The following is a 22893-nucleotide window of genomic DNA, read 5'->3' as shown; positions in this document are numbered from 1 at the left end:
GTGCACATATTTCTGTCTCTCTCTGCTCTAAGATTGCCTAAGGAGAATGAGAAAGTCTAACTTTGAAGCACATTTTTATTTCAGTGCTCAGGAGGTGCATAGAAATCAGTTGATTCCTCCGTATTAATTTGTACTTGTTTGATACAGTTAGACATTGTTCAAAGGTGCAGATCAGGCTGCTCAAAGAAGAAACCAAACTAACTTCTGCTTGTTCAGTTTGAGAAATTCTCTTTTGGGTACAGGAGAAAATGCAGATTTGGGTTGAAGAAAAACAATTCCCAGCACCTGGCATGATGCAGAGCTTGTTCTCCATGGAGTGTTTATGTTCTCTGTATGCTTGGATTTAAAAGTATTTATTTCAGAGCAGTTCAGAACAGTTTCTGTACTCTATAGGGAAGGAAATTGTAATTTGATTGGAGAAATTTCACTCACATTTACGAGCTGGAAAACAGCCTTGGCACAGGAAGTCTGAAATCAAGTGAATAGCTGTGTTTTGCACTCCTAGGCAGCACTGTGAAAGATATCCCTGTGAACACTGGTACCCAGCTGAGTCCAACTGACCTGAAAATATCAGCTGTGACCTCCAAGAGCATGCACTTGACCTGGAGTCCTCCTCTGAGACCACCAAAGAAATATCAGATTGTGTATTACCCATCTAAGGGTGGAGTCCCCAAAGAGGTGAGAGACCTTTCTCCAGTCACCTGAGACTGCAGTGTCTTCCAGGTGATGGCTGGGAATTTTAGTAGACTTGAGTAGATAAAGAGAAGAGGGTAGAGATGTGGTTCTTGTGGGACATCTACAGATCTGCACAAGGAAGCTGTGCTCGCCAGGAGATGCCACTTCAACCATCCCTTTGCTAAAGAGCAGCTGGCAGCTCCCCATCTTGACAGCCCTCCTTTGTGCTTCCAGGTGGTTTTGGATGGAGCAGTGTCCTCTTTGCAGCTTTCTAATCTGACCTCACACACGGAGTATCTGGTGTCAGTGTTTCCTGTTTATGACACAGCTGTTGGGGATGGACTGAGAGGTGTCACCTCCACATGTAGGTCGTGAGTAGAGAGATTTATGCCTGTGAACATGCCTGTGAACCAAGCTCTTTCATTGTCACCAGCTCAAACTGGAGCTTGACATCGGGTTTTTCCCCCTCCCTCAAGTTCAGTCTGTCTACAGCCGTCTCCATGCATGGAGATGCTCAGAACTTGACCAGACAAGTTCCTGAGGAACCTGCTCTTTGAGCAGTACATTGGACCAGAGACCTTCAGAGACCCCTTTTCAGCTCTTATTCTGCAAAGGAGACCACTGACATGGCACCAACACACCATGCTAGAAATATCTTCCCACCTCTTGCCACTTCATTATCCTTGGGCTCCAAGGGAATTAAACATCCTCTTTGCATAAGTGGTTGTCCCACTGTGGTAGATGTGTGGTAGACATGCACCAGCTTGCAGCAGTTGTTGCAAAACCAGATCTCTTCTAGGGTTCAACCTTTCACAGACCTCATGCACTGAAGATATCTTTCTGCCTTTTTTTCCCCCTTCAGTGCCTTTGTCTTCTCCTCGCTCCCTGCGAGTCTCTGAGCTGAGCCACAACAGCATCAGGTTGAGCTGGAGGGCTGCCCAGGGAGCCACACAGTACCTGGTGCTCTGCTCTGCAGCTCCTGATGGAGCAGAGGACTACACGATGGAGGTAGAGTTCATGAGAACTTCTTCTGAAGGAAAGGCACCAAGGAGTCCTTATAGTGACTTTCCAATGCCTGAAGGGGGGCCTGCAGGAGAGCTGGAGAGGGACTTTTTGTAACGGTCTGTGGTGACAGAACAAGGTTAATGGTTTTAAGGACAAAGGGCAATGGTTTGAAACTAGAGCAGAATAGATTTAGATTGGACATTGGGAAGAAGTTCTTTGCTATGAGGGTGGTGAGGCACTGGAACAGGCTGCCCAGAGAAGTTGCAGACACCTCATCCCTGAAAGTTTTTAAGACCAGGCCGGATGAGGCTTTGAGCAGGCTGGGCTAATGGCAGGTTGGAACTAGATCTTTAAGGGCCCCTCCAACTCAAACCATTCTATGATTCTATGAATTAAAAGCAAAAAGGGCAGGGGGAGCAGGTATGGCCCCTGACTCAGATTGTCCCCATGAGTGCATAGCAGTAGGAACAATTCCAGGTTTTCATATCCTCTGCAGTGCAGAACTGTGGATTTTTGTTACGATTCACAACACTCCAACAGAGGCCAACATTCAAAGTTGCATTTTATCATCTTAGAACAGCAGATAGTTGACCTACTCACTGTAAGGGTTCAATGCCCAAAGACTATAGGATGGCTGCAAAACCAGCATTAAAATGTCTCCAGCCTTTTATAAAGCTGGGCTGAGTTGTGTGCAGGCTCCTAGAAGCCCCCAGGCAGAGTTCTGCAGCCAGTAGTGAGCCGAGCTGTGGCTGTGCTGCGTTAGCAGCAGGTGGCAGCAACCAGGCTGCTGTGGGGCTGCTTGCAGCAGGCAACGCTTCTGCAAGAGCTTCCCCTGGGTCTGAGCATGTCCCCTGATCCAGCCCAGAACAACGACAGCAACAGCATTTTCCTGTAAGAGACTTAGATCTCTATGGAACAGTGTGAGAGAATCATAGACTTGTGTTAGTTACAAGAGATCTTTAAGATAATTAAGTCCAACCCTTAACTCAGCACTGACAGGTCACCACTAAACCATGGCCCTCAGCACCACCACATCTACACAGCTTTTCAATCCCTTCAGGGGTGGAGAATCCACCACTGCTCTGGGCAGCGTGTTGCAGGGCTTGACAACCCTTGCGGGGAAGAAATTTTCCCCAGTATCCAACTAAACCTCCACTGGTGCAACTTGAGGCTATTTCCTCTTGTCCAACCCCTTGTTACTAGGGAGAAGAGACCAACCCCCACCTTACTCCAGCCTCCACTGCAAGAGTGGTCAGGGATTGGAACAAGCTGCCCAGGCAGGTGGTGGAGTCACCATCCCTGGAGGCGTCCAGGAAATGTTTAGTGGCCATGGCAGTGTAGGGTTGCCTCTTGGGCTTGACCTTAGAGGTCTTTCCCAACTGAAACAATTCTGTGATTCTAAGAATTTCTTCACAGAAAGGGTTCTGAGGCATTGGAAAGCCTTCTCCAGGGAGCTGGTGGAGTCCCCATTCCTGGAGGTGTTTAGGAGTTCTGCAGAATTAGTGCTTAGGCTCAGAATTAGTGCTTAGTGGTTTAGTCAAGGACCTGTCAGTGTTGGGCTAATGATTGAAGTCTGAAAAGTCTTTTCTGATCTAGACAGTTCTGGGGTTCTGTGATGTCTCTGTTGACAGGTGAAGGTGGCCCAGCCTGAGGTCCTGCTGGAAGGGCTGTCCCCCAGTACAGAGTACTCCGTGGCAGTGTACGCCATGCATGGAGAAGATGTGAGCGACCCAGCCAGCATCCAGGAAACCACCTGTGAGTGCTGCTCCCCTGCTTGCTGCGTGGTTATGAAACACAAGGGTTACATGAGCTGCTTCCCATGTTGTGCATGAGGCCTTTAAATATGCTGCCAGATCTTAAGTGAGCAGTAGTCCCCAAGGGGATCTCTAATTTCATGGTGAGATGTTTAAAAAAGAGTGATTTTTTTCCTCCAGGGAAAAAATTACTCCTGAAAGAGCTCTTCCCTGATGTCTTTGTGGTCTAGGGGGAAAGGGGATTTTCTACTGCTTCTTCACCTAAAGCCCAGGTAGCCTTCCAAGACATTCCAAAGTCATAAAATTGTACAATGGTAGGGGTTGGAAAGGTCCTCCAGAGACCATTAAGTCAAATCCCCCTGCCAGAGCAGGTCACACAGGAACACATCCAGATAGGTCTTGAGATTCTTCAGAGAAGGAGACTCCACAGCCTCTCTGGGAAGCCTGCTCCAGGGCTCCAGCACCCTCACAGCAAATAATTTTTTCCTCATATTGAGGTGGAACTTCCTTCATGCTAGTTTGTATCCATTGCCCCTTGTCCTATCACAGGACACCACTGAAAAGAGCCTGGGCCCTGCTTCTTGCCCCTCACCCTTCAGGTATTTGCAAACATTAGTAACATCTCTCAGTCTTCTCTTCTCCAGGCTGAACTGCCCCAGGGCTCTCAGCCTGTCCTCATCAGACAGGTGTTCCAGTCCCTACATCATCCTCACAGCCTCCATTGGACACGCTCTACTATATCCCTGTCCCTCTTGAACTGGGGAGCTCATAATTGGACACAGTACTCCAGATGTGGTCTCACCAGGGCAGAGTAGATGTATGATATTGACCTAAGGAGAATATTTTCCCTCATGGTGAATGAGTCTCTTAGTTCAAGCAACAGGAGGCAACCAATGGCATTGCTGTCATGCAGCCTGTGAAACCTTGGAGTGCTGTCACTAACTGTTGTTGCAGTGGCCTTGAGTCCTCCCAGATACCTGAGCTTCTCTGAGCTCAGCCACGCGTCTGTCCGAGTCAGCTGGGAGGCTGCATCTCCGGCTGTGAAAGCTCACCGTGTCACCTATGTTTCTAGCAGAGGGAGCAATGCTGGGGAGGTGAGTCCTCAAGGGGCTGGTGGAAGGGAAAAGTACTTGGGAGGTCGGATACTGTCTTGTTCTCCTCCAGCTGTGTGGTTCAGGGAGGGGTTATCTGCTGGGAGTATTTTGACTCTGGAAAGGAGACTTTTGATGGAGTAGCCATCCCCAGGGCAGCCTCCTCTGCAGCTGTTCCCATGCTCCTCTCCAAATCACAGAATTGGTTTGGGTTGAAGGGACACTTAAAGGTCATCCATTTCAGCCCCTCTGCAGCCAGCAGAGATCTGCAGCTACAGCAGGTTGTCCAGAACCCCTGACAACCTGACATGAGTTGGTGCCAGGGACGGGGCAGCTCCCATCTCTCTAGGCAACCTGGGCCAGTGCCTCACCACCATCAGTGTAAAACATTTCCTCCTTCAGTCTGAATCTCCCTCTTCGAGTTCAGACCATCACCCTTTGTCCTGGCACAACAGGCCCTGCTCAAAACCCTCTCCCCAGATTTGTTATTGGCCACTTTAAGTTCTGAAAGGCCACCAGAAGGTCTTCCTGGAGCCTTCTCTTCTCTAGGCTGAACAACCCCAACTCTCTCAGCCTTTCTCACACAATACTCTCACATCTCCACTGCAGATGGAAGTTCCTGGTGCTGCAACATCTGCTGTCCTCAGACCATTGTCCTCCCTCACCCAATACTTCATCAGTGTCAGATCTACATATGATGAAGGCGACTCCTTTCCAATTACTGGCAATGTTACCACCTGTAAGTAGGGAATGGAAATGCTTTTTGGTCCCAGTAAGAGGTGACAAAATTGGTTTGTGTGTGTCTGAACTGGAATGATTAGAATCTTGGTCCCAGCAGCTGATGGCCACAACCCTTGCACAAACTCCAGATGACTGTTGTTGTCTGTGGGTGGAACATGTCCAACTGCGTTATGTTTAAAATGAGGTGGAAGGAACAAAGAAAGGAAGCAGATAAAGAAGCAGCATGATGCATCACTGACTTCTGTGTCCTCCTAGTCTTCTCCCCTTTGCAGTACCAGTGTGATATGTGTCCTCTCCACAAATGAGATAATCCTTCTTAATTAAGGCTTATAAAAATAATGTACCCCTCTCTGTCCTGATGGCTCTTGTCATATGGGTCTGAAGATGTGAGAGACAGGCTGGTCTCAGACATCTGCCTGGTTGATGTTTTGCTCCCCAGCCATCTGCTCCCCACCTTGGCTCTCATGAGCACTGTCAGCATCCTCACTTCAACTCATTTTCCTTCTTCATCCCCCAGTAAAGGTCCCCTCACCTCGTGCACTGAAGGTCACTGAGCTCTCTGGGAACAGCCTCCGACTGCAGTGGGAAGCTGTGGCTGCCTCCGATGTTGTTGTCTACCAGATCAAATGGAGAACAGTCAGTGGAGAGAAGCCTCAGGAGGTATGGACACCCCTGCAGCTCTGGGGGGGCTGGGTTGGCTTTGTGCCTACTTGGTGGCGCTGAACCCACCTGCAAGAGTGGCACACAGTAATGTAAAACTATCCAGGTTAATGAGCAAGCAATTAAACAGTTCAGCACCCAGTTGAGCCTGGATTTGGCTCTGTTCATGGAGCAGTCACCTTGAGTGCTGGAAGCAGGAGGGGCAGAGGGAGTCCTGCAGGCTCTGAGAAGATTGCAGAAGTGTTCTGGGAAATCTCAAGGAGGAAATTCAATAGGGACAAGTAGAAAGTATTAAGCTTAGGCAGGAATAATTAACTGCAGGTCTACAGGATGTAGAACAAATAGCTAAGAAGCAATTCAGTAGAAAAAGATCTGGGGTTGCAGAGACTCTTCAGCCCCCAGTGTCAAGTTCCTGTGGAGAAGACAGAGATAATGCTCCAGTATTTATAGCTGGAGGCGTTGCCTCTAAGATGAGTAAAGCAACTTTTCTTCAGTACTGGTAAGCACTGGGATACTGCTCTTCAAGAAGGGTGAGGTCCAGCTGAGGAGCACACAAAGGAGAATGACTAGAGACAGAGCTGGTGCAGGACAGAGAGGGATGGACCAGGTGACCTCATCTCAAGCTCACCAGCAGTTTAAAGGGTGGTTTAAACACAAGAGTGTCTCATGCAGTGCTTCACATTTGGGCTGGACAATGTGTGTAGTGGGGCTTCTGTTTCCAGCACACCTAAAAGCTAGCAACTGAGCCAAAAGATTTCATGGTAGGGGTACGTGAACTGCCTTGTGTCAGAGCTCTGCACTGTGGTACTGAAGTAGCTGCTGAACAGAACTTGTCAGCAATGCATGGGCATCTGCTCTGCATTAATCAGGGCTGGGATTTTGCCTTTGGTGAGATGTGTGCAACCCTGAACAGCAGCAGACTTTGTCCCTGGAGACAAGAGCTAACTCATTTGTGCCTATGGGCAACCTGTGAGCCAGATGCTTGCATGGCATGAGTGAGCCTGGGGCTGCCTGGGATCTCGACTGACTCGTTTGCTCCCTTCCTACAGCTCTCCATTGCTGGAAATGTGGCCACTGCTGTCCTGCCAGACTTAGAGAAGAACACAGACTATAAAATATCCATCTGGGCCTATTACAAAGATGGTGCTCGAAGTGACACCGTTTCTGTTGAGCACAGGACCAGTAAGTGATTGATGCATCGTGTCCACAGGAATAACAAACAGAGCACAGAATGCCTCAGATCCTAGCATGGATCCTGCCTTCTCCATCTCTGAAAACCCAAACCTGAATGTCTAAAAGAGGTTGGAGGTACTTGGCATCTGCCTTACAGTGTTTGAATCTGTGTGAGAAGAAGAGGCTGAGCAAACGTGAGCAGGATGGTGAATCTGATACCCTTGCAATGAGCACAGGAATGGCTGAGAGAACTGAGGTTGTTCAGTCTGCAGAAGAGGAGGCTGAGGGGAAACCTCATTGCCCTCTACAACTCCCTCAAGGGAAGTGGGAGCCAGCTGGGGGTCAGTCTCTTCTCACATGCAACAAGTGACAGGACAAGAGGAAATGGGCTCAAGGCGTGCCAGGGGAGGTCCAGGCTGGATATTAGGAAAAATTTCTTCCCTGCAAGCGTGGTGAGGCACTGACACAGGCTGCCCAGGGAGGTGGTGCAGTCACCACCCTGGAGGTCTCTCAATGCCACCTGGATGTAGTGCCGAGGGATGTAGGTCAGTGTAGTGGCTTAGCAGCAGTGGTGAGGCTGTGAGCTCTAGGGGAGTGGTAGGACTTGATGACTTCAAAGGTCTCTTCCAACCTCAACAGCTCTATTACTCTATGGTGTTTCATGCAGAAGACTTTGCTTCCACCACCCCCTCCCCTCCCATCTTCTGTGTGGTGTACTGCTGCAAATGAATTGGCTTTCTGTGAGGTGTTCAGCTGAAGGTGTCACTCTGCTGCCTAATGAGTGTTTCCTGTTGGTAAAATACTGTCTGTCAAGGTGGGTGAGGATTTCTTCAGCTATGTCATTGCTGAGCTGTGCTTCATCCAAGGGTGCTCACAAAAATAAGAGAGAATCCTGCAGGCAGCCTCTGCCTTGGAGGCATTATCTAAATCTCACTTTGCGCAGGCAGGAGATGAGGTTAAAAAGTGGCACTCCCAGAGGTCCTCTTAATTAATATTGCCTGTTTAATGACTTTGTTGGCAGTGAGTGGAATGCAGTCCTTTCCTCCTCCACCTCTCAGCTCTCAGAATTGTGGGGTTTGGAAGATCACCCAGTCCAATCCTCTTGCCAAAGCAGGGCACCCACAGCAGCCTGCCCAGGATCACAATGGCCAGGGGGGTTTGGAAGCTCTGAAGAGAAGGAGGCTCCACAACCTCTCTGGGCAGCCTGCTCCAGGGCTCTGCACCCTCACAACAAACAACTTTCTCCTTAAATTCAAGTAAAACCTCTTGTGTTCCAGTTTGTGCCCGTTGCCCCTTGTCCTGTCCCTGGGCACCACTGACAAGCTCCTGGCCCCAGCCTCTTGCCCCCACACAGCTCCTTCAGTTCTTGCTGAACATTGCTCAGATCCCCTCTGGGGCTGCTCTTCTCCAGGCTCTTCACAGAGATGCTCCAGCCCCCTCAGCATCTCTGTTGCCTCTGCTGGACTCTGGCCAGTAGTTCCTCTTGAACTGAGGAGCCCAGAACTGGACCCAGTGCTCCAGATGTGGCTTCTCTAGGGCAGAGTAGAGGGGGAGGAGAACTTTTATTTAGAATTTAGAATAAACCAAACCAGGTTGGAAGAGACCTTCAAGATCATCATGTCCAACCCATCAACCAATCCAACCCACCCAAACAGCTAACCCATGGCACCAAGCACCCCATCAAGTCTCCTCCTGAACACCTCCAGTGATGGTGACTCCACCACCTCCTTGGGCAGCCCATTCCAATGGGCAATCACTCTTTCTGTATAGAACTTCTTCCTAACATCCAACCTGAACCTCCCCTGATGCAGCCTGAGACTGTGTCCTCTTGTTCTGGTACTGGCTTCCTGGGAGAAGAGACCATCATCTGCCTGTCTACAACCTCCCTTCAGGTAGTTGTAGAGAGTGATAAGGTCACCCCTGAGTCTCCTCTTTTCCAGGCTGAGCAATCCCAGCTCCTCAGTCTTTCCTCAAAGGGCTTGTGCTCCAAACCCCTCACCAACTTCATTGACCTTCTCTGGACTCGTTCCAGCAAGTCAACCTCCTTCCTAAACTGAGGGGCCCAGAACTGGACACAGTACTCGAGGTGTGGCCTAACCAGTGCAGTGTACAGGGGCAGAATGACCTCCCTGCTCCTGCTGGCCACACTGTTCCTGATGCAGGCCAGGACCTCCCTCAGCCTGGCCACACTCTTCTTAATGCACCCCAGAATACCATTGGCTTCTCAACATCTTTTGCAGAATAAACTCCTTTAGGCTGGTGTTGGACTGTTGAAGCTCATTGTAAATGGGGAGCTTGGAATAAGAAGCTGAGGTTTTATTAGTAATGAATAATAATAACATTTGTTTATGGAAAGCTGCCTCAGGAAGGTACCTAGGTGCTTCATGCTGAAAAAAGAAGAGATTAAGCATCCTAGAGGTGTGTGATGACAAAGGGGCTGTTGGAGCTGTTCAGAGGCTTCAGAAAATGAATGTGTGTATTGTAAGGTATGAATCAGAAAAAGTCAGAGGAGCTCCCTCAGCACTGCCAGTGACATGTGATGGTGCCCTCCCAGGCACACTTGAGCAGACCAGTCCTGGCTGGTGTTGGCACCCTGCTGCGACACGGAAGCCAATTTGATTTCTGCTTGTCAGCTGCTGTCCTTGTACAGGAGCAGGAATGCCCCAGGGAGGTCTGACTTTGTCTTGGTGTGTGAAGAAAGTAAAGTGCTCAAGGAAATGGGTGTGCAGCTGGGCAGACAAACTGGAGCCTCAGTGCCTGAGTGATGCTTGCACAGCACTCAAGCCAGTGCCATGCTTCTCAGGACCAATATTTGCAGCTGTAATCAATGTTTTAACGGTGACCCTTGGGTTTATAGTGGCTGTCCAGGGAGGTGGTGGAGTCACCATTCCTGGAGGTGTTCAAGAGGGGATTGGACGTGGCACTTGGTGCCATGGTTTAGTCACGAGGTCTATGGTGACAGGTTGGACTTGGTGATCTTTGAGGTCTCTTCCAACCTTGGTGATTCTGTGTGATTCTGTGAAGTACTTTTCATGACGGTGTCTAGAGACAGGACAAGGGGAAATGGTTTGAAGCTGAGGCAGAGCAGGGTTAGCCTTGAGATGAGGAAGAAGTTCTTCCATACAAGGCTAGTGGGATTCTGGAACAGGCTGCTCAGGGAGGCTGTGGCTGCCTCCTCCCTGGGGCTGTGGGAGTCAGGTTGGATGAGACCTTGAGCAGCTGATTCTGGCAGAGAGGGGCTCCTGCCGCTGGTGGGGAGGTTGGATTTCTGAGGTCTCTTCCAACCTGAGCCATTCTGTGATTCTATGATGTAGTCATTGCAGATGAATAAGACTCCAGAGTTTCACTTTTAGTTGAAAATATGCATGTGGTGCTGGTTAGAGCCAAGAGCAAGCAGGCTGAATTCCTCCTGTGGAGGAGCAGAGGTGCAAGAGGTAATGGAAGATGCAGATGGTGTCCTTCATGTCAGAGGTGCTTCTACCCTCCTGGGCAGCTTCAGAAGGTGACCTTACCCCTGACTGTCAGATCCATGCCATCGAAGTCTTCCACGTCCGGGGCCTTTCCAGAATAAACTCAACTCAGACGACTTTCCTTAACTTTCCCTTTCAAGTTGACTTTAGCAGAGGCTCCACTTACCTCAGCTGAAGGAGACAACCAATGCCAGCAGCAAAGCTGCAGATGCACAGCACAGCACTCAGAACAGTACTACTGAAGTGACTTCACCTCCCACAGTTGTTTTCTTCTTCACTTTACCTTGAGGTGATGCACAGCAACAGCCTCCAGCCTGATTCAGCTGCCAGCAGTCTTGGTTCAGCTGCAGTGGAAGCTGATTTTATACAGAAAAGGGAAGGAGGATCAATGAGGATACAAATGATCTTCCTCCAGCATGTGCTCTAAGGTCACCCTAGACTTTGCTGGGTGGGCAGAAGAGCCTTAAAGGTAAAACTGCAGAAGAGGAATCTCATAGCTTGCGTGTGTGCCCTTGACTCTTTTTAAGGCTCACCCATTGTTTTTAGTCTCTTCTGAATAAAATGCTTCCTTTTCTCTCTCCAAGACTGCTTTGCCTTCACAGTAGCATGGATTGAAGGCCAGATACATTTATGCAAAGCAAGACACTGCTTGGAAACAAACAAGTCTCCTTCTTTAGAGCTTTTCAAGACCTGTCTGGATGTGTACCTGTGTGCCCTGCTCTAGGTGATACCAAATGATCTCCAGAGTTCCCTTCCAGCCCCTACTATTCTATGAAACTCCAGGAGCAGGGGACCCCATGCTGCTGAACCCTTTGCTTGAACAGCAGATGGATGTACCTCCCTCTGCCTTTCCCTTACCAACTCAGGCTGTGCTCAGCCTTTGCCACCAGCTCCACACAGCAGGACCCCAGGGAAAGAAATGCATTTACATACTTAAAAATCACTCAGCTTTGCTCTCTGGTAAACCCTTTCCTCCAGCCATCACCTGTGTGGGGCCCTTCCACACATCATGGTGCAGGGCCAGAAGAGGGAGAGTAGCTAAGGCACTGATGTGATCCCTTCCCAGGGCTGTGGGTGTTGGCGTGAGGAGAGTCTGACAACACTGTTGTGTGCTGGCTGCTCTGGGGGAGGTTTCAGAATATTAAAAAACAGAAGGAAAAGGATGGAAAATCTTAGAAACGCTGATGGATTAATTTTGAAGAATGACCCAGGTTTAACCAGCAATCAAGATGTTTGTCCAGTATGCCTCCAGATCTTTGATGAAACCCAATTGCTGTTTGGGTCTCCAAGAAGGATATCCTTTGGTGTTTGTTCCTGATGTATACAAAGGATTTCTTTTCCTTGTGCTTCCAGGATTCTTCCCTCCTTCCAAGATTTTTTCCCCATGTCCTAGAAACTGAATTGTGGAATGCTTGAGTTGTGCTGTGCTATACTTTGTCAATTCATCCCTGCAGGATATGGTTTTTTTCTCTTTCCTGGCCCCCAGGGTGACTACTTCTGCTCTGAGCATTGGTTAACTAAACAGCAGAGCACTGAAGTGCTCAGAAGTGGGCTTGGAGGCAAGTGCTGCTGCTCCTCTTTGTGGGCACCTCATGGAATCATAGAAAGCACTGGCTTGGAATGGACCTCTAGAGGTCATCCAGTCCAACCCCATGCAGTCAGTAGGGACATCCCAACTAGAGCTGGTTGCTCAGAGCCACATCAAACCTGACCTTGAATGTTTCCAGGGATAGGACCCCCACCGCCTCCCAGGGCAACCTGTTCCAGTGTTTCAACACCCTCATGGTAAAGAACTTCCTTCTGATGTAAATCTCTACCTGCCTTTGATGCTTTAATCCCCACTGCAGATTCCCAGAGCCCACCCACCAGCCTCTTCATTGACTCTGAGACACCCACCAGCCTCCAGATCCACTGGACCCCTCCTGATGGCCGTGTACAGCACTACAGAATCACCTACCACCCCGTTTCTGATATTGGTACTCAGCAAACAGTAAGTCTCCAGCTCCTTTGTGGGTGACAGGTACTGGAGCAGAGAGGCATGGGGACAGTTTCCTGCCCAGGGGACCTCTGCCCATTCCAGGGGGGTTTTCCATAAAAGGAGCTGGTTTGCAAGACTACAAAACCAAATCTGTTTGCTTGACTTGCTGGTGTTTTGCTTTGTGAAGAGGACCTCAAGGCTTCTTTGTGATTAAAATATTTGTGTCCACCAAAGCTGCTAATAATGCAACTTTCTCCCCTCCCTGAACTGCTGTGGGGAATTCTCAGAGGCAGAGAGTTTGAGGATTAACCTACTGCCCCTCTAATTTAGGGCAGTTAAATATTAGCCTTTTAAACCCCAGCTTTTCTACTCAAACCCAGACTGGTTACCATATTCTAAGGCATTTCTGCTGCATTTGCATGGGGAATATTAGGGTCTTTCCAAAAGGTCTTAACAGGTTGTCCAGGGAGGCTGTGGATGCCCCCTCCCTGGAGGTGTTCAAGGCCAGGCTGGATGAAGCCTTGAACAACCTGAGCTGGTGGAGTCATTGCAGCTCATGGCAGGACTAGATGATCTTTAAGGTCTCTTCCAACCCCAGCTGTTCTATGTTTCTTCCCTTGGGCATGGCTGATCTGATGCCATTGCCCAGCCAGGCTTCCTTGTCTTGCTGAACTAAGCAGGGGTGCTGCTCTGAGCCTCAGAGTCCCAGGACTCACCACTAAAACTCCTCCATGTAATTCTGGGGTATGACTAAGGGCTATAACAGGAAGCCTGATGAAACCCTAACCCTTTTTCCACCCTGCTGTAGATCATGGCTTCTGGTAAAAGCAGCAGTGTGACCCTGCAGTCACTGCTGCCTGATCGAGCCTACAAGGTGCTGGTTTCTGCCATCCACTACACAGGAGAGAGCGAGAGCACAGCCACAACGGGGCGGACAGGTCAGTGCCTCAGCCAGGACCTGCATGTTGGGCCAGGACAGGGTGAGGTCAGAGACTAGGAAAAGTTTGTGTGCTGCAAGAGTGGTCAGGCACCGGAACAGGCTGCACAGGCAGGTGGTGGAGTCCCCATTCCTGGAGGTGTTCAAGAAACCTGTGGCCATGGCACTTGAGGACATGGTTTGGTGGCCATGGTGGTGTTGGGTAGGCAGTTGAGCTGGATGACCTTAGAGTTCTTTTCCAACCTTAATGATTCTATGATTCATCAGTCTTGAGGAAATCTCTATTGGGGCAGCAATGTCTTTGCTTGCATTAGGCTGTGGCCAAGGCCAGGGTTTGGCTCATCAGGGCAGGCTACTATCCTCGAAAAGGGAAAGTTCTGTCCCACTTCTCCTCTCCTCCTATGCATTATTTGCAATTTCAGGATGACCTGGGAGGGTTGCTGACCATCCAAGCATCACTATCCTGAATAACAGAGCTCATGTGTACTTTGCTTTCTCTTTCAGCTCCTGTGTTGTCTAAATTCCCTTCAATCCGAGGATTCATTCCATCCAAAGCAGAGGGTAAACCACCTCTTACAAAGTCTTGCTTTGCTGTTTTTTTCCACTATAAAATCATGCAGGGTGGGTTCTTCAGGGCAGGCAGGAGTGGGGATGTAATTTCTTCACAGATGTCTGTGGGGACTGTCCAAGGACAGCTGGAAACCACAGAACTTCTTCAAATCAGCTTCACTTACTAAAGAGACTAACAGCATTATTAGAGGCTTTCTGCACAACTGAACCAAAATGGAGCAAAGGGAAGGATGAGATGATGGAAATTAAAGTTCTCTGTAAAGTCCCTCATTAAATTTAATGAGCATATGCTCTCATACACCAAAACAAAGCAAACTGAGGGAAGGATTAGTCAGAAATGTTGAATTAACAGGGTTATAAAAAGTTGTTAAGAAGCAAATATTGGAATACAGATATTGGGGCTCTAATGCATTTCCCTGCCTGCTTGAAATCATTCCAAACAAAACTTCAGCTTTAAAATGTATCAAGGGAAGCCACAAAGGAAGAATGAAGCAGATTAGAGGAGAACATTTTAGCTTGTACCCAACAAAGAACACAGCAGAGAAAGTTTTCTAGTGGCTTAATGAGGAAATGTGTTGGTGTTCAGAGCAGAGTGAAAAGTCCTGTGAACTCTGAAGGAGAAAACAATCCTCCCCTAAGGCTGATGACTCACCTTGTAGAATTTAATAAAGCTGTTTGGCTAGGAGAGCTGAAAAGACAATAGGAGAAGTATTACATTCTCTGTGTTTTAGAAAGCAACTTCTTTAGGAAGGAGACGTGATGTGTGCTAATGCTGGGAAGAGTGTTGGATGTGCAATAAAACACTCAAATACTCAGATGTAACCAAATTATGGAGAGAAAGGATCTGATGTTGCAGAAGCGAGTGTTTATTGTACAGTGAAGAACTGCATTTGGCTGGGGACAAAAGCAAAACACCCCCCCCCCCCCCCAAACAAACAACAGAGAGAACAACAAGGCAGCAGGAATTCCAGGCTGGAAAGGCTACAAAAGATCTTCAAAGCAGAAGTGCAAACTGTCAATGTTAGGGATCCTCACCCTGGCTCTGATATGCTTTGTCTAAGTTGAGCATTGCCAGATCAAAGAGCTGTGGGCAATCCAAGTGCCTCCAGCCCGGGAGAGGAGGTGAAGATTGCCAGGGATGTCAGCAAGAAGTGGTCTGGGCAGGGGTCAGAAGGTGCTCCCAGACTCTCCAGCAGGGAAGTTAGATACCTGGTGAAGAGGCAAGTTCACAGCCTACTTATCTGACTTGAGGTGGATTTCTTTATTTCTCTTTGTTGTACTTCAGCTCTGAGCAATTGTTCACCTTTGGAGAGCTGGTTGCTTTCTGGAAGGGAGAGAGCAGCTTGTAGATGTTGGATCATAGAGAGCTCCAAAGGTCAGGTAGTCCAACCCCCTGCAGTGAGCAGGGTCATCCTCCTCTAGATCATGTTCAACATCTTTGTGGGTGCCATGGACAGGGGCATTGAGTGCACCTTCAGCAAGTTTGCTGATGACACCAAGCTGTGTGGTGCAGCAGACACGCTGGAGGGAAGGGAGGCCATCCAGAGGGACCTTGACAGGCTGGAGAGGTGGGCACAAGCCAACCTCATGAGGTTCAACAAGACCAAGTGCAGGGTCCTGCATCTGGGTGGAGGCAATCCCAGGCACAAATCCAGGCTGGGCAGTGACTGGCTGGAAAGCAGCCCTGAGGAGAGAGACTTGGGGGTGCTGGTGGATGAGAAGCTCAACAGGAGCTCACAATGTGCACTTGCAGCCCGCAAAGCCAATCAGATCCTGGGCTGCAGCAAGAGAATTGTGGCCAGCAGGTCAAGGGAGGTGATTCTCCCCCTCTACTCAGCTCTGCTGAGACCCCACTTGGAGTACTGTGTCCAGTTCTGGAGCTCCTATTACAAGAGGGATGTGGAGGTGCTGGAAGGTGTCCAGAGAAGGGCCACAAGGATGAGCAGAGGGCTGGAGCACCTCTCCTGTGAGGACAGACTGAAGGAGTTGGGGCTGTTCAGTCTGGAGAAGGCTTCAAGGTGTGGCCTTCCAGTATCTGAAGGAGGCCTACAAGAAGGCTGGGGAGGGACTGCTCAGGATCTCAGGTAGTGATAGGACCAGGGGGGATGGAATGAAGTTGGAAGTGGGGAGATTCAAGCTAGATGTGAGGAGGAAATTCTTCCCCATGAGAGTGGTGAAGCCCTGGAATGGGTTGTCCAGGGAGATGGTTGAGGCCCCGTCCCTGGAGGTGTTTAAGAGCAGGCTGGATGAGACTCTGGCCAGCCTGATCTAGTGTGGGGTGTCCCTGCCCGTGGCAGCAGGGTTGGAACTAGATGATCCTTGTGGTCCCTTCCAACCCTGACTGATATTATGATTCTATGTTGCTCAGAGCCCTGCTGAGCCTAAGATCATCCTGGATGCAGTACACTGCTCCTCAACCAACCGCTGGTCAAGCTCAGAGAGATGATTTGGAGGCTGAAGATTCAGTAACTGATTTCTTCACTAGTTTCCAGAAATCCCTTCAGTAGTTTTATACCCAACTCAAGAGGAATCTGCGGTGTATGTACAAAACTATGCCTCAGGGCGAATGATGGAGGTCATGGTAACTTGTAAGGCTTTATGGTTTAACTTTTTACATCAGCAGCCCCATGGCTATCAAAGCCATAGTTTTGGGAGCCCTTTCTTTGATGTATTTCAATCATAAAGAATGGCCTGAAACTCCTATAGGAATCTCAGGTTCCTCGGGGAGGGAGAGTGACACAAACACACACCTCCCCCTTTTCCCTTTTTCACATGTTTTACAAAAGTTAGGTATGGAAAACTGGAAGCCGGGTATGAAACGTCATTGATGCAACAACAGCAGTAGCAGGGCTGTAATGAAGCCTCAGGTATAATGATCTGCTGGATTCTATTATCCTGGTGACCTAGAAAAGCATTTATGAAATAGCTCATCTTGTCGAGTGGCCTTGATTGCTCAGGGACGTTCCTCCTTCTGCGTCAACCATTCCCTTCGTCCCAGCTCCATCTGGCATCCATGGCCTGGGATTTACATGGCAGCAGATAATTGACAGTTGTGTCCCTGTGCTGTTTGCTAAACCCCCCTCACCTGAGCCTCTTAACCAGGGTGACCCTGCCTGCCTCCAGTCCTGGTGCCCTCAGCACAAGAACAGGTTCAAAATCTGGAACTGCAGACATCTTTCCTGATTTCGTAACTCCACTGAAGCAGAGGCTACAGTGAAAGCACTGGTTTTGAAAAATAAATGAGAGTGTTTTGAAGTCTCTTTTTAAAGAGAACTTGCAGGACAGGCTGCTCTCTTGTATCTTGTATTGAAAGGTGCCAGGTGAGTTAGAAGAAAGTGATTGTGAAGAGGTTTGATGATGAAAGACTATTTTTACTTTTGTGATGAGCTAGCCAAGAAATAACCTTCATGTCTGCATACATATAAATTCTTTCCCCACCCAAAAAGGTCAAAGCCCAGGCTCTGATGTAGGCTACAGAATAGTCTAAGTTTTGGTGTCTTTTTCCATTGCTCTGCTTGGAGGAACTGTCTTCATTTTGCTTCCATAATCCCCTAGCATCTTGGTTTCCCCTAATAATTTTTCCCTTTGATTTTTTTGTCTCACAGCCTGCCCCATCATCAGCTCCACCAGAGGCTCCGTGCGAGGTACAGTGGCATAGCAACCCTCAGTGCTGCTGGGCTGGGATGTGGAAACACTCCCTGGGTCTGGCTTTTGAGGAATCTGAGCTGGTAGGGAAACGGTTTTCCTGTCCTGAGGGAGAAGGGGAAAATCTGAGAACTGAAATAGCAAACTATCCTTTATGAGTTTGAAGAATATCCTGCACTAACTGCACTGGTATGTTCCAACCGTTCCATCAGCTCTTGCTCTTGGATGTTACTGCCCAATGCCAGGATTCTCACTGGGCTTAAGGAAGCCAGGCTTCAAATGGCTGTTGAATTTCAAGAGTATTTCAGTTTCTAACTCATATAGAGTCCTTAAGGAAAACTCTCAGTCTGTCTCAAGATCACATTTGTATCCTCCAGAAGATGTACAGATACCCAAAGAGCTCTCTTGTAGTCAGGCTGTGGATGCTGTGGGGCCTGGAGCATCTCTGGATGAGGAAAGGCTGAGAGAGCTGAGGCTCTTGAACCTGGAAAAGAGCAGCCTGAGAGGGGATCTGCTCAATGCTCAGAAAGAGCTAAAGGGTAGGGGGCAAGAGGCTGGGGTCAGATTCCTGTCAGTGGTGCTCAGCAACAGGGATGGCCATTGTGATCCTGGGCAAGCTGCTGTGGGTGCCTTGCTTTGGCAGGGGGTTGGACTGGGGGATCTCCACAAGTCATTTCCAACCCTCACCACCCCGTGGTTCTGTGACTTTTCTAGGGTAGAAAGTTCCTATCTCCCCTGTCTGTGCTGTAACCCCTGCTTGTTCTCTCGGGGCTGTTGTGTGTATTTGTTCCTTAGAAAGCAATTGCCTATGAGCTGGTATCACCTCCTCCTTCCCAGAGAAGATTGTGATATGGGTGAGATTGGCTTCAGTTCTCAGCTCTGCTGTTACTCTGTGACTGAGTCACTTCATCTTTGCTCTGCTCCCAGCTCACAGGGATGTGCCTCCCCACCTGGGAGGCTCTCAATGGCTGCTGCTCTGTCCGTGGATGCAGAAGCCAAAGCAATCAAATCATAAAGCCATGACAAATGTTGTCCTCTCCTTCTCCTTGGCAAAGATGGCAGAGCAGCCCATTTCCTCAGCAGCTCACTGAAGCCATCCCCTGGCAGATTCACAACCTGATAACAAGATGATTCTATTACAATATGTTTGTCATTTATTTTCAGTCTTTACACAACAATATTTCCTTCATGATTTAAAGGAGCTTCCAGTGCCAGAGGCTCCATACCAGAGAGAAATGGCTCTCAAGTAGGTCTTTTCTCTTGGCAACCTCCCTAGTAGTATTGGAAAATGCAAAAGACCTCCAATCACCCTGGACCAACCCTCGGGCAAAATAAAAACTCAAGCCAAGAAATTGCAGCATATTCTAACCGATGAAGGGGTGAGGGAACACAAACTGAGAGCACCACATTGTAATGAAGTTGTAGCTTTCCCATTTGCTGCAGAATGAGCTATCTCCTTCATCCCAGCCTGCTGCAAACCCAGATAAGCTGAGAAAAAAGAATCCCAATTGCAAGATCTTGTCTTACTGAAGAGGAAACTGAAATGAGTAAATGACTTGGAGCTTTGATGATGAGCTGGGAGAATCAGATGAGGCTGCACGTGCAGGGAGGCGATGTCAGGGATGTCAGGGGAGAATCTCTGCAGACCACATAAGGCAGGTCACTCTTGGGTGTCACATGAAAACAGAGAGTCATGGGGAAGCTCATACTTTAAAGCTCTCCTTTAATTTCTCTGCCTCTTACATATAAAGCATTTCAGACAGAAATAATTCTCTCTCCCTGCTAGCAATTACTGGGCTGATTCCATGGCTTTTGAAGATAACATGTTTGCATCTAGCTGCAAAGGAGAAATGGTTGGAGTAACTGCTCTGCCATTTGTTTCTCATTCTGAAGACTTGCAAGCACAGTTGTGAAAGTCTCCATCCTTAGTCTGCTCTTCTCCAGGAGGAGGAAGTTACAGCAAATGTGTACAGACACAAACTCTTTTCCTTGGCTACCACTTGTGGAGTACCCTCCAGGCTTGCACTGGGTTTGCAGTGGGTGTTGTGTTGCCATAGTTGCCTTCTTTGTGCAAGCTAGAGGTTAACTCTACCCACTGCTCAATCATACTACTTCTGCACTCTTTTCTAATCACTTATTTTTCTGTTTTGCTTTATTCCAGGGTTTGATATGATGGAAATTTTTGGCTTAGTGGAGAAGGAATATGCCTCCATTAAGGGGGTAGCTATGGACCCATTCATATTCACTGGTTCCCGAACCTTCACCCTCTTCAGAGACATCCAGCTCACCCAGAGGACCAGGTGGGAATGGGGTTGTGACTGGTGGCATCTTCATCACCAGCCTCTTACATATACACTAGCCACGCTCACAGCAAAGGCGGATCATTGATTTGTGGATGAATGATGCGGCCCTATTGCCAACTTCAAGATGCTATCATAAATATTATGAGAGCCAGGAGTGTGCCCAGGTGGCAAAGGCAGCCAGCAGCTTCCTGGCCTGTATCAGGAGTGGTCTGGCCAGCAGGACCAGGGAGATGATTGCCCCCTGTACTCAGCACTGGTGAGGCCACACCTTGAGTCCTGGCTTCAGCACTGGAGCAGGCTGCAGGTTGTGGAGTCTCCTTCTCTGCAGAGATTCCAAACTCTCCTGGACCAAATCCTGAGCAACCTGCTGTGGGTGACTCTGCCTTACAAGGGTCTAGATGATCTCCAGAGGTCTCTTCCGACCCCCACCACTCTGTGATGCTATGGTCTCATAGCTGCACTCTGCAGCTTGATCCTTGTTAATGAGGGGGAATAACCCATCAACTCTGGGTTGTGACTTGGCCCTGTTGTGTTGCATGAGAAGCTTCTCCACATAGTCCCAAGCAGGCCAGGCAGCTCCCATGACCTCACTCGTTTTTCACAGCTGTGCTCAGGATTGACTCCTGACATTCAGTGCTACACTGCTGAAAGCTAGTTGCTGAGACCCTGGCTCAGCTCGATCTGGGTTAAAGCAGCAAAGCTTCTTGCAGTAAACAAAGCAGGGGAGACTCAGAGAACCCTTTGGTTTAAATACTTGGAAAACAATGGACAAAACCTTTTGGTCAGCTGCTATAATGCCTTTCCAAGGACATGACTCCTCCAGAAGCAGACAGGGGACTAAGAATCTGTGAATCAGTGCTGAAAAGATGCCTGATGGGTTGTGTATGTGTCCATGCAAAGGTGTCCTGCTTCAGATTACAGAGGTATTTCAGGCACAACCAATGTGACCTTCCTCTTTGACTCATCTCTCACCGCTGCTCCTATCCAGTGTGTCCTGATGGCTTTAGCAGCAGCTGCAGGGGGAGCTGGGTTGTGCCAGCAGCTGCTGATGGGCATCACTGCATGGCCAGTGCTGAGCCTAGATTCTGCAGAAGGCCTGGAGGGGACTTCTGTGTGCACTTGTGTATCCCTGAAAAGCATTTGGACTGATTTCAGCAAAGGCTCACCCCATGATACATGATGTCTGGTCGTCCTTCTTTAAAAGGAGACCTGGGAGTGGTTTGAAGCCTATCAGGGATGTTTTGTAAGCTGTCACTGGGCTCTGTTTGAAAAGCATTAAGGCTGTACTCACTGTGTGCCTTGGCATTCCCCAAGGCATCTCTGGCAGTGATGGACTGACACTGGCTGCTCCACCTGGGTCTCCACCCTGGCATGAGGGAAAGGTCCTTGAGGGCTCATCACTGAGCTCTAACTTCAACAGTCTGAAAAGGATGCACAAAATGGAGGCCAGGCTCTCTCCTGGTGTATCATGCTCAGCTCCCAAGGGTGAAACTGTTCCAGGCCACCTTCACAAAGACACATGGGTGGGCCCTATCTGTAGGATGAGAAACCACTTTGGGAGTGCTGGAGCAGGCTGTCCAGAGAGGCTGTGAAGTCTCCTTCTCTGGAGACTCTCAAAACCCACCTGGACGCACTCCTGTGCAACCTGCCCTAGGTGACCCTCCTTTAGCAGGGGGTTGGACACAATGATCTCCAGACATCCCTTCCAGCCCCTGTGGTTCAGTGATTCTGTGTTGCCTGCTGGCTCTCACTGCTTTAAGCCACTGATGCTCTCCTTGTTTGTCTCTCCCCAGTGATGTGCACCTCTTTGCAATCCCACCTGAGCACACCATCATCATTCTCCTGCGCCTCCTGCCTGACACCCCCAAGGAGCCCTTTGCCGTGTGGCAGGTTACAGACGAGGACTTCCAGCCCCTTCTTGGTCTTAACCTTGACCGTAAGCTTTCCTGCTGAACACCTTACACTCAGATATGTGCAGTCACTTCTGTCGGCAGCAGAGCTCATTGTGGCCTTCACTTGGGAAGTTTTAATGGGTTTGTTACAGAGCAGAGGTTTTGGCTGAGCTTCCTCAGTGCAGCCAGCATTGCATTTTAAATGCTGCACGGTGCAGTTAAAAGACTTATTGCCATTTTTAGTCCACTTGTGATACATTATTTATTTTTACATCATATTATTTTCCATTGTTTAGAAGTGTTTCATTAAAATATGCGAAGGCTTTCACCTAATTTCACCCTATTTACTTATTATTATTCGATATATTTGTCTGTTAATTCTGAGCTGTTATCTCTCCTGTTTTCCCTGTAGCCAGTAAGAAAACCTTGACCTATTTCAATCACGACTACAAGGCTGACTTACAGGAAGTCTCCTTTGACCAGCAGGAAGTGAAGAAGCTGTTCTATGGGAGCTTTCATAAGGTCCTTATCAAGAGAGGAGAAACATGACTTGGCATCTCACCCCAGGCTGGGAGTGTTATGCCATCAGGGGTGATGATTCAAGTGAGGAGTGATGGAACAGATGCTTTGCATCCAGGTTGTTAGGGACTGCCAAACCCATGTGATGGCTGAAGTTTGTCATTGTAAAGGATTAAGGTTCATCCTGTGTTCAAAATGTGGTTTCCAGCTATGGGTTCCTCTCCTTTTCCCCCAGAAACTCCAGGACTGTGGGGTTTTTAATAACCAGGAAGATATGGAAAATCAGCCTTTTTGTTTTAGAATTTGGGATTTTTGATAACCATTTAGTTCTGGGAGGATGAAAAAAACCCCAAGCCCTATGAGAAAGCCACCTTGTCCCTCACAATGGGTGTTTGTGGCTGTGTCCTCATGTCAAAGGTATTCCACCCAAATGAGCACTTTCTACCTGTATCTGTAGGCAGTCTCATCATTTAACTAGTT

At 48.7% G+C, this 22893-nt stretch overlaps 1 protein-coding gene across 1 annotated transcript in view; it reads left to right on the top strand.

Annotated features, from left to right (window-relative positions):
* The window catches only part of COL20A1 (collagen type XX alpha 1 chain), a 50911-nt gene that overhangs the window by 15207 nt on the left and 12811 nt on the right, over positions 1 to 22893 (top strand). The window contains exons 11-25 of the mRNA XM_068150370.1: positions 506 to 678; positions 910 to 1039; positions 1538 to 1683; positions 3312 to 3435; positions 4389 to 4528; positions 5135 to 5264; positions 5784 to 5926; positions 6976 to 7108; positions 12417 to 12559; positions 13356 to 13485; positions 13989 to 14045; positions 17660 to 17698; positions 19861 to 19999; positions 21796 to 21938; positions 22307 to 22416. Of these exons, the coding sequence (XP_068006471.1) occupies positions 506 to 678; positions 910 to 1039; positions 1538 to 1683; positions 3312 to 3435; positions 4389 to 4528; positions 5135 to 5264; positions 5784 to 5926; positions 6976 to 7108; positions 12417 to 12559; positions 13356 to 13485; positions 13989 to 14045; positions 17660 to 17698; positions 19861 to 19999; positions 21796 to 21938; positions 22307 to 22416 (1880 nt within the window). The remainder of the gene's footprint in view (positions 1 to 505; positions 679 to 909; positions 1040 to 1537; positions 1684 to 3311; positions 3436 to 4388; positions 4529 to 5134; positions 5265 to 5783; positions 5927 to 6975; positions 7109 to 12416; positions 12560 to 13355; positions 13486 to 13988; positions 14046 to 17659; positions 17699 to 19860; positions 20000 to 21795; positions 21939 to 22306; positions 22417 to 22893) is intronic.

Source organism: Melanerpes formicivorus, unplaced genomic scaffold (genome assembly GCF_026170545.1).
Source record: "Melanerpes formicivorus ecotype bairdi unplaced genomic scaffold, bMelFor1.0.p_v2 SCAF_19, whole genome shotgun sequence".
NCBI lineage: Eukaryota > Metazoa > Chordata > Aves > Piciformes > Picidae > Melanerpes > Melanerpes formicivorus.
The sequence above is the reverse complement of the archived record's forward strand: the minus strand, read 5'-3'. Positions and strand labels throughout refer to the sequence as shown.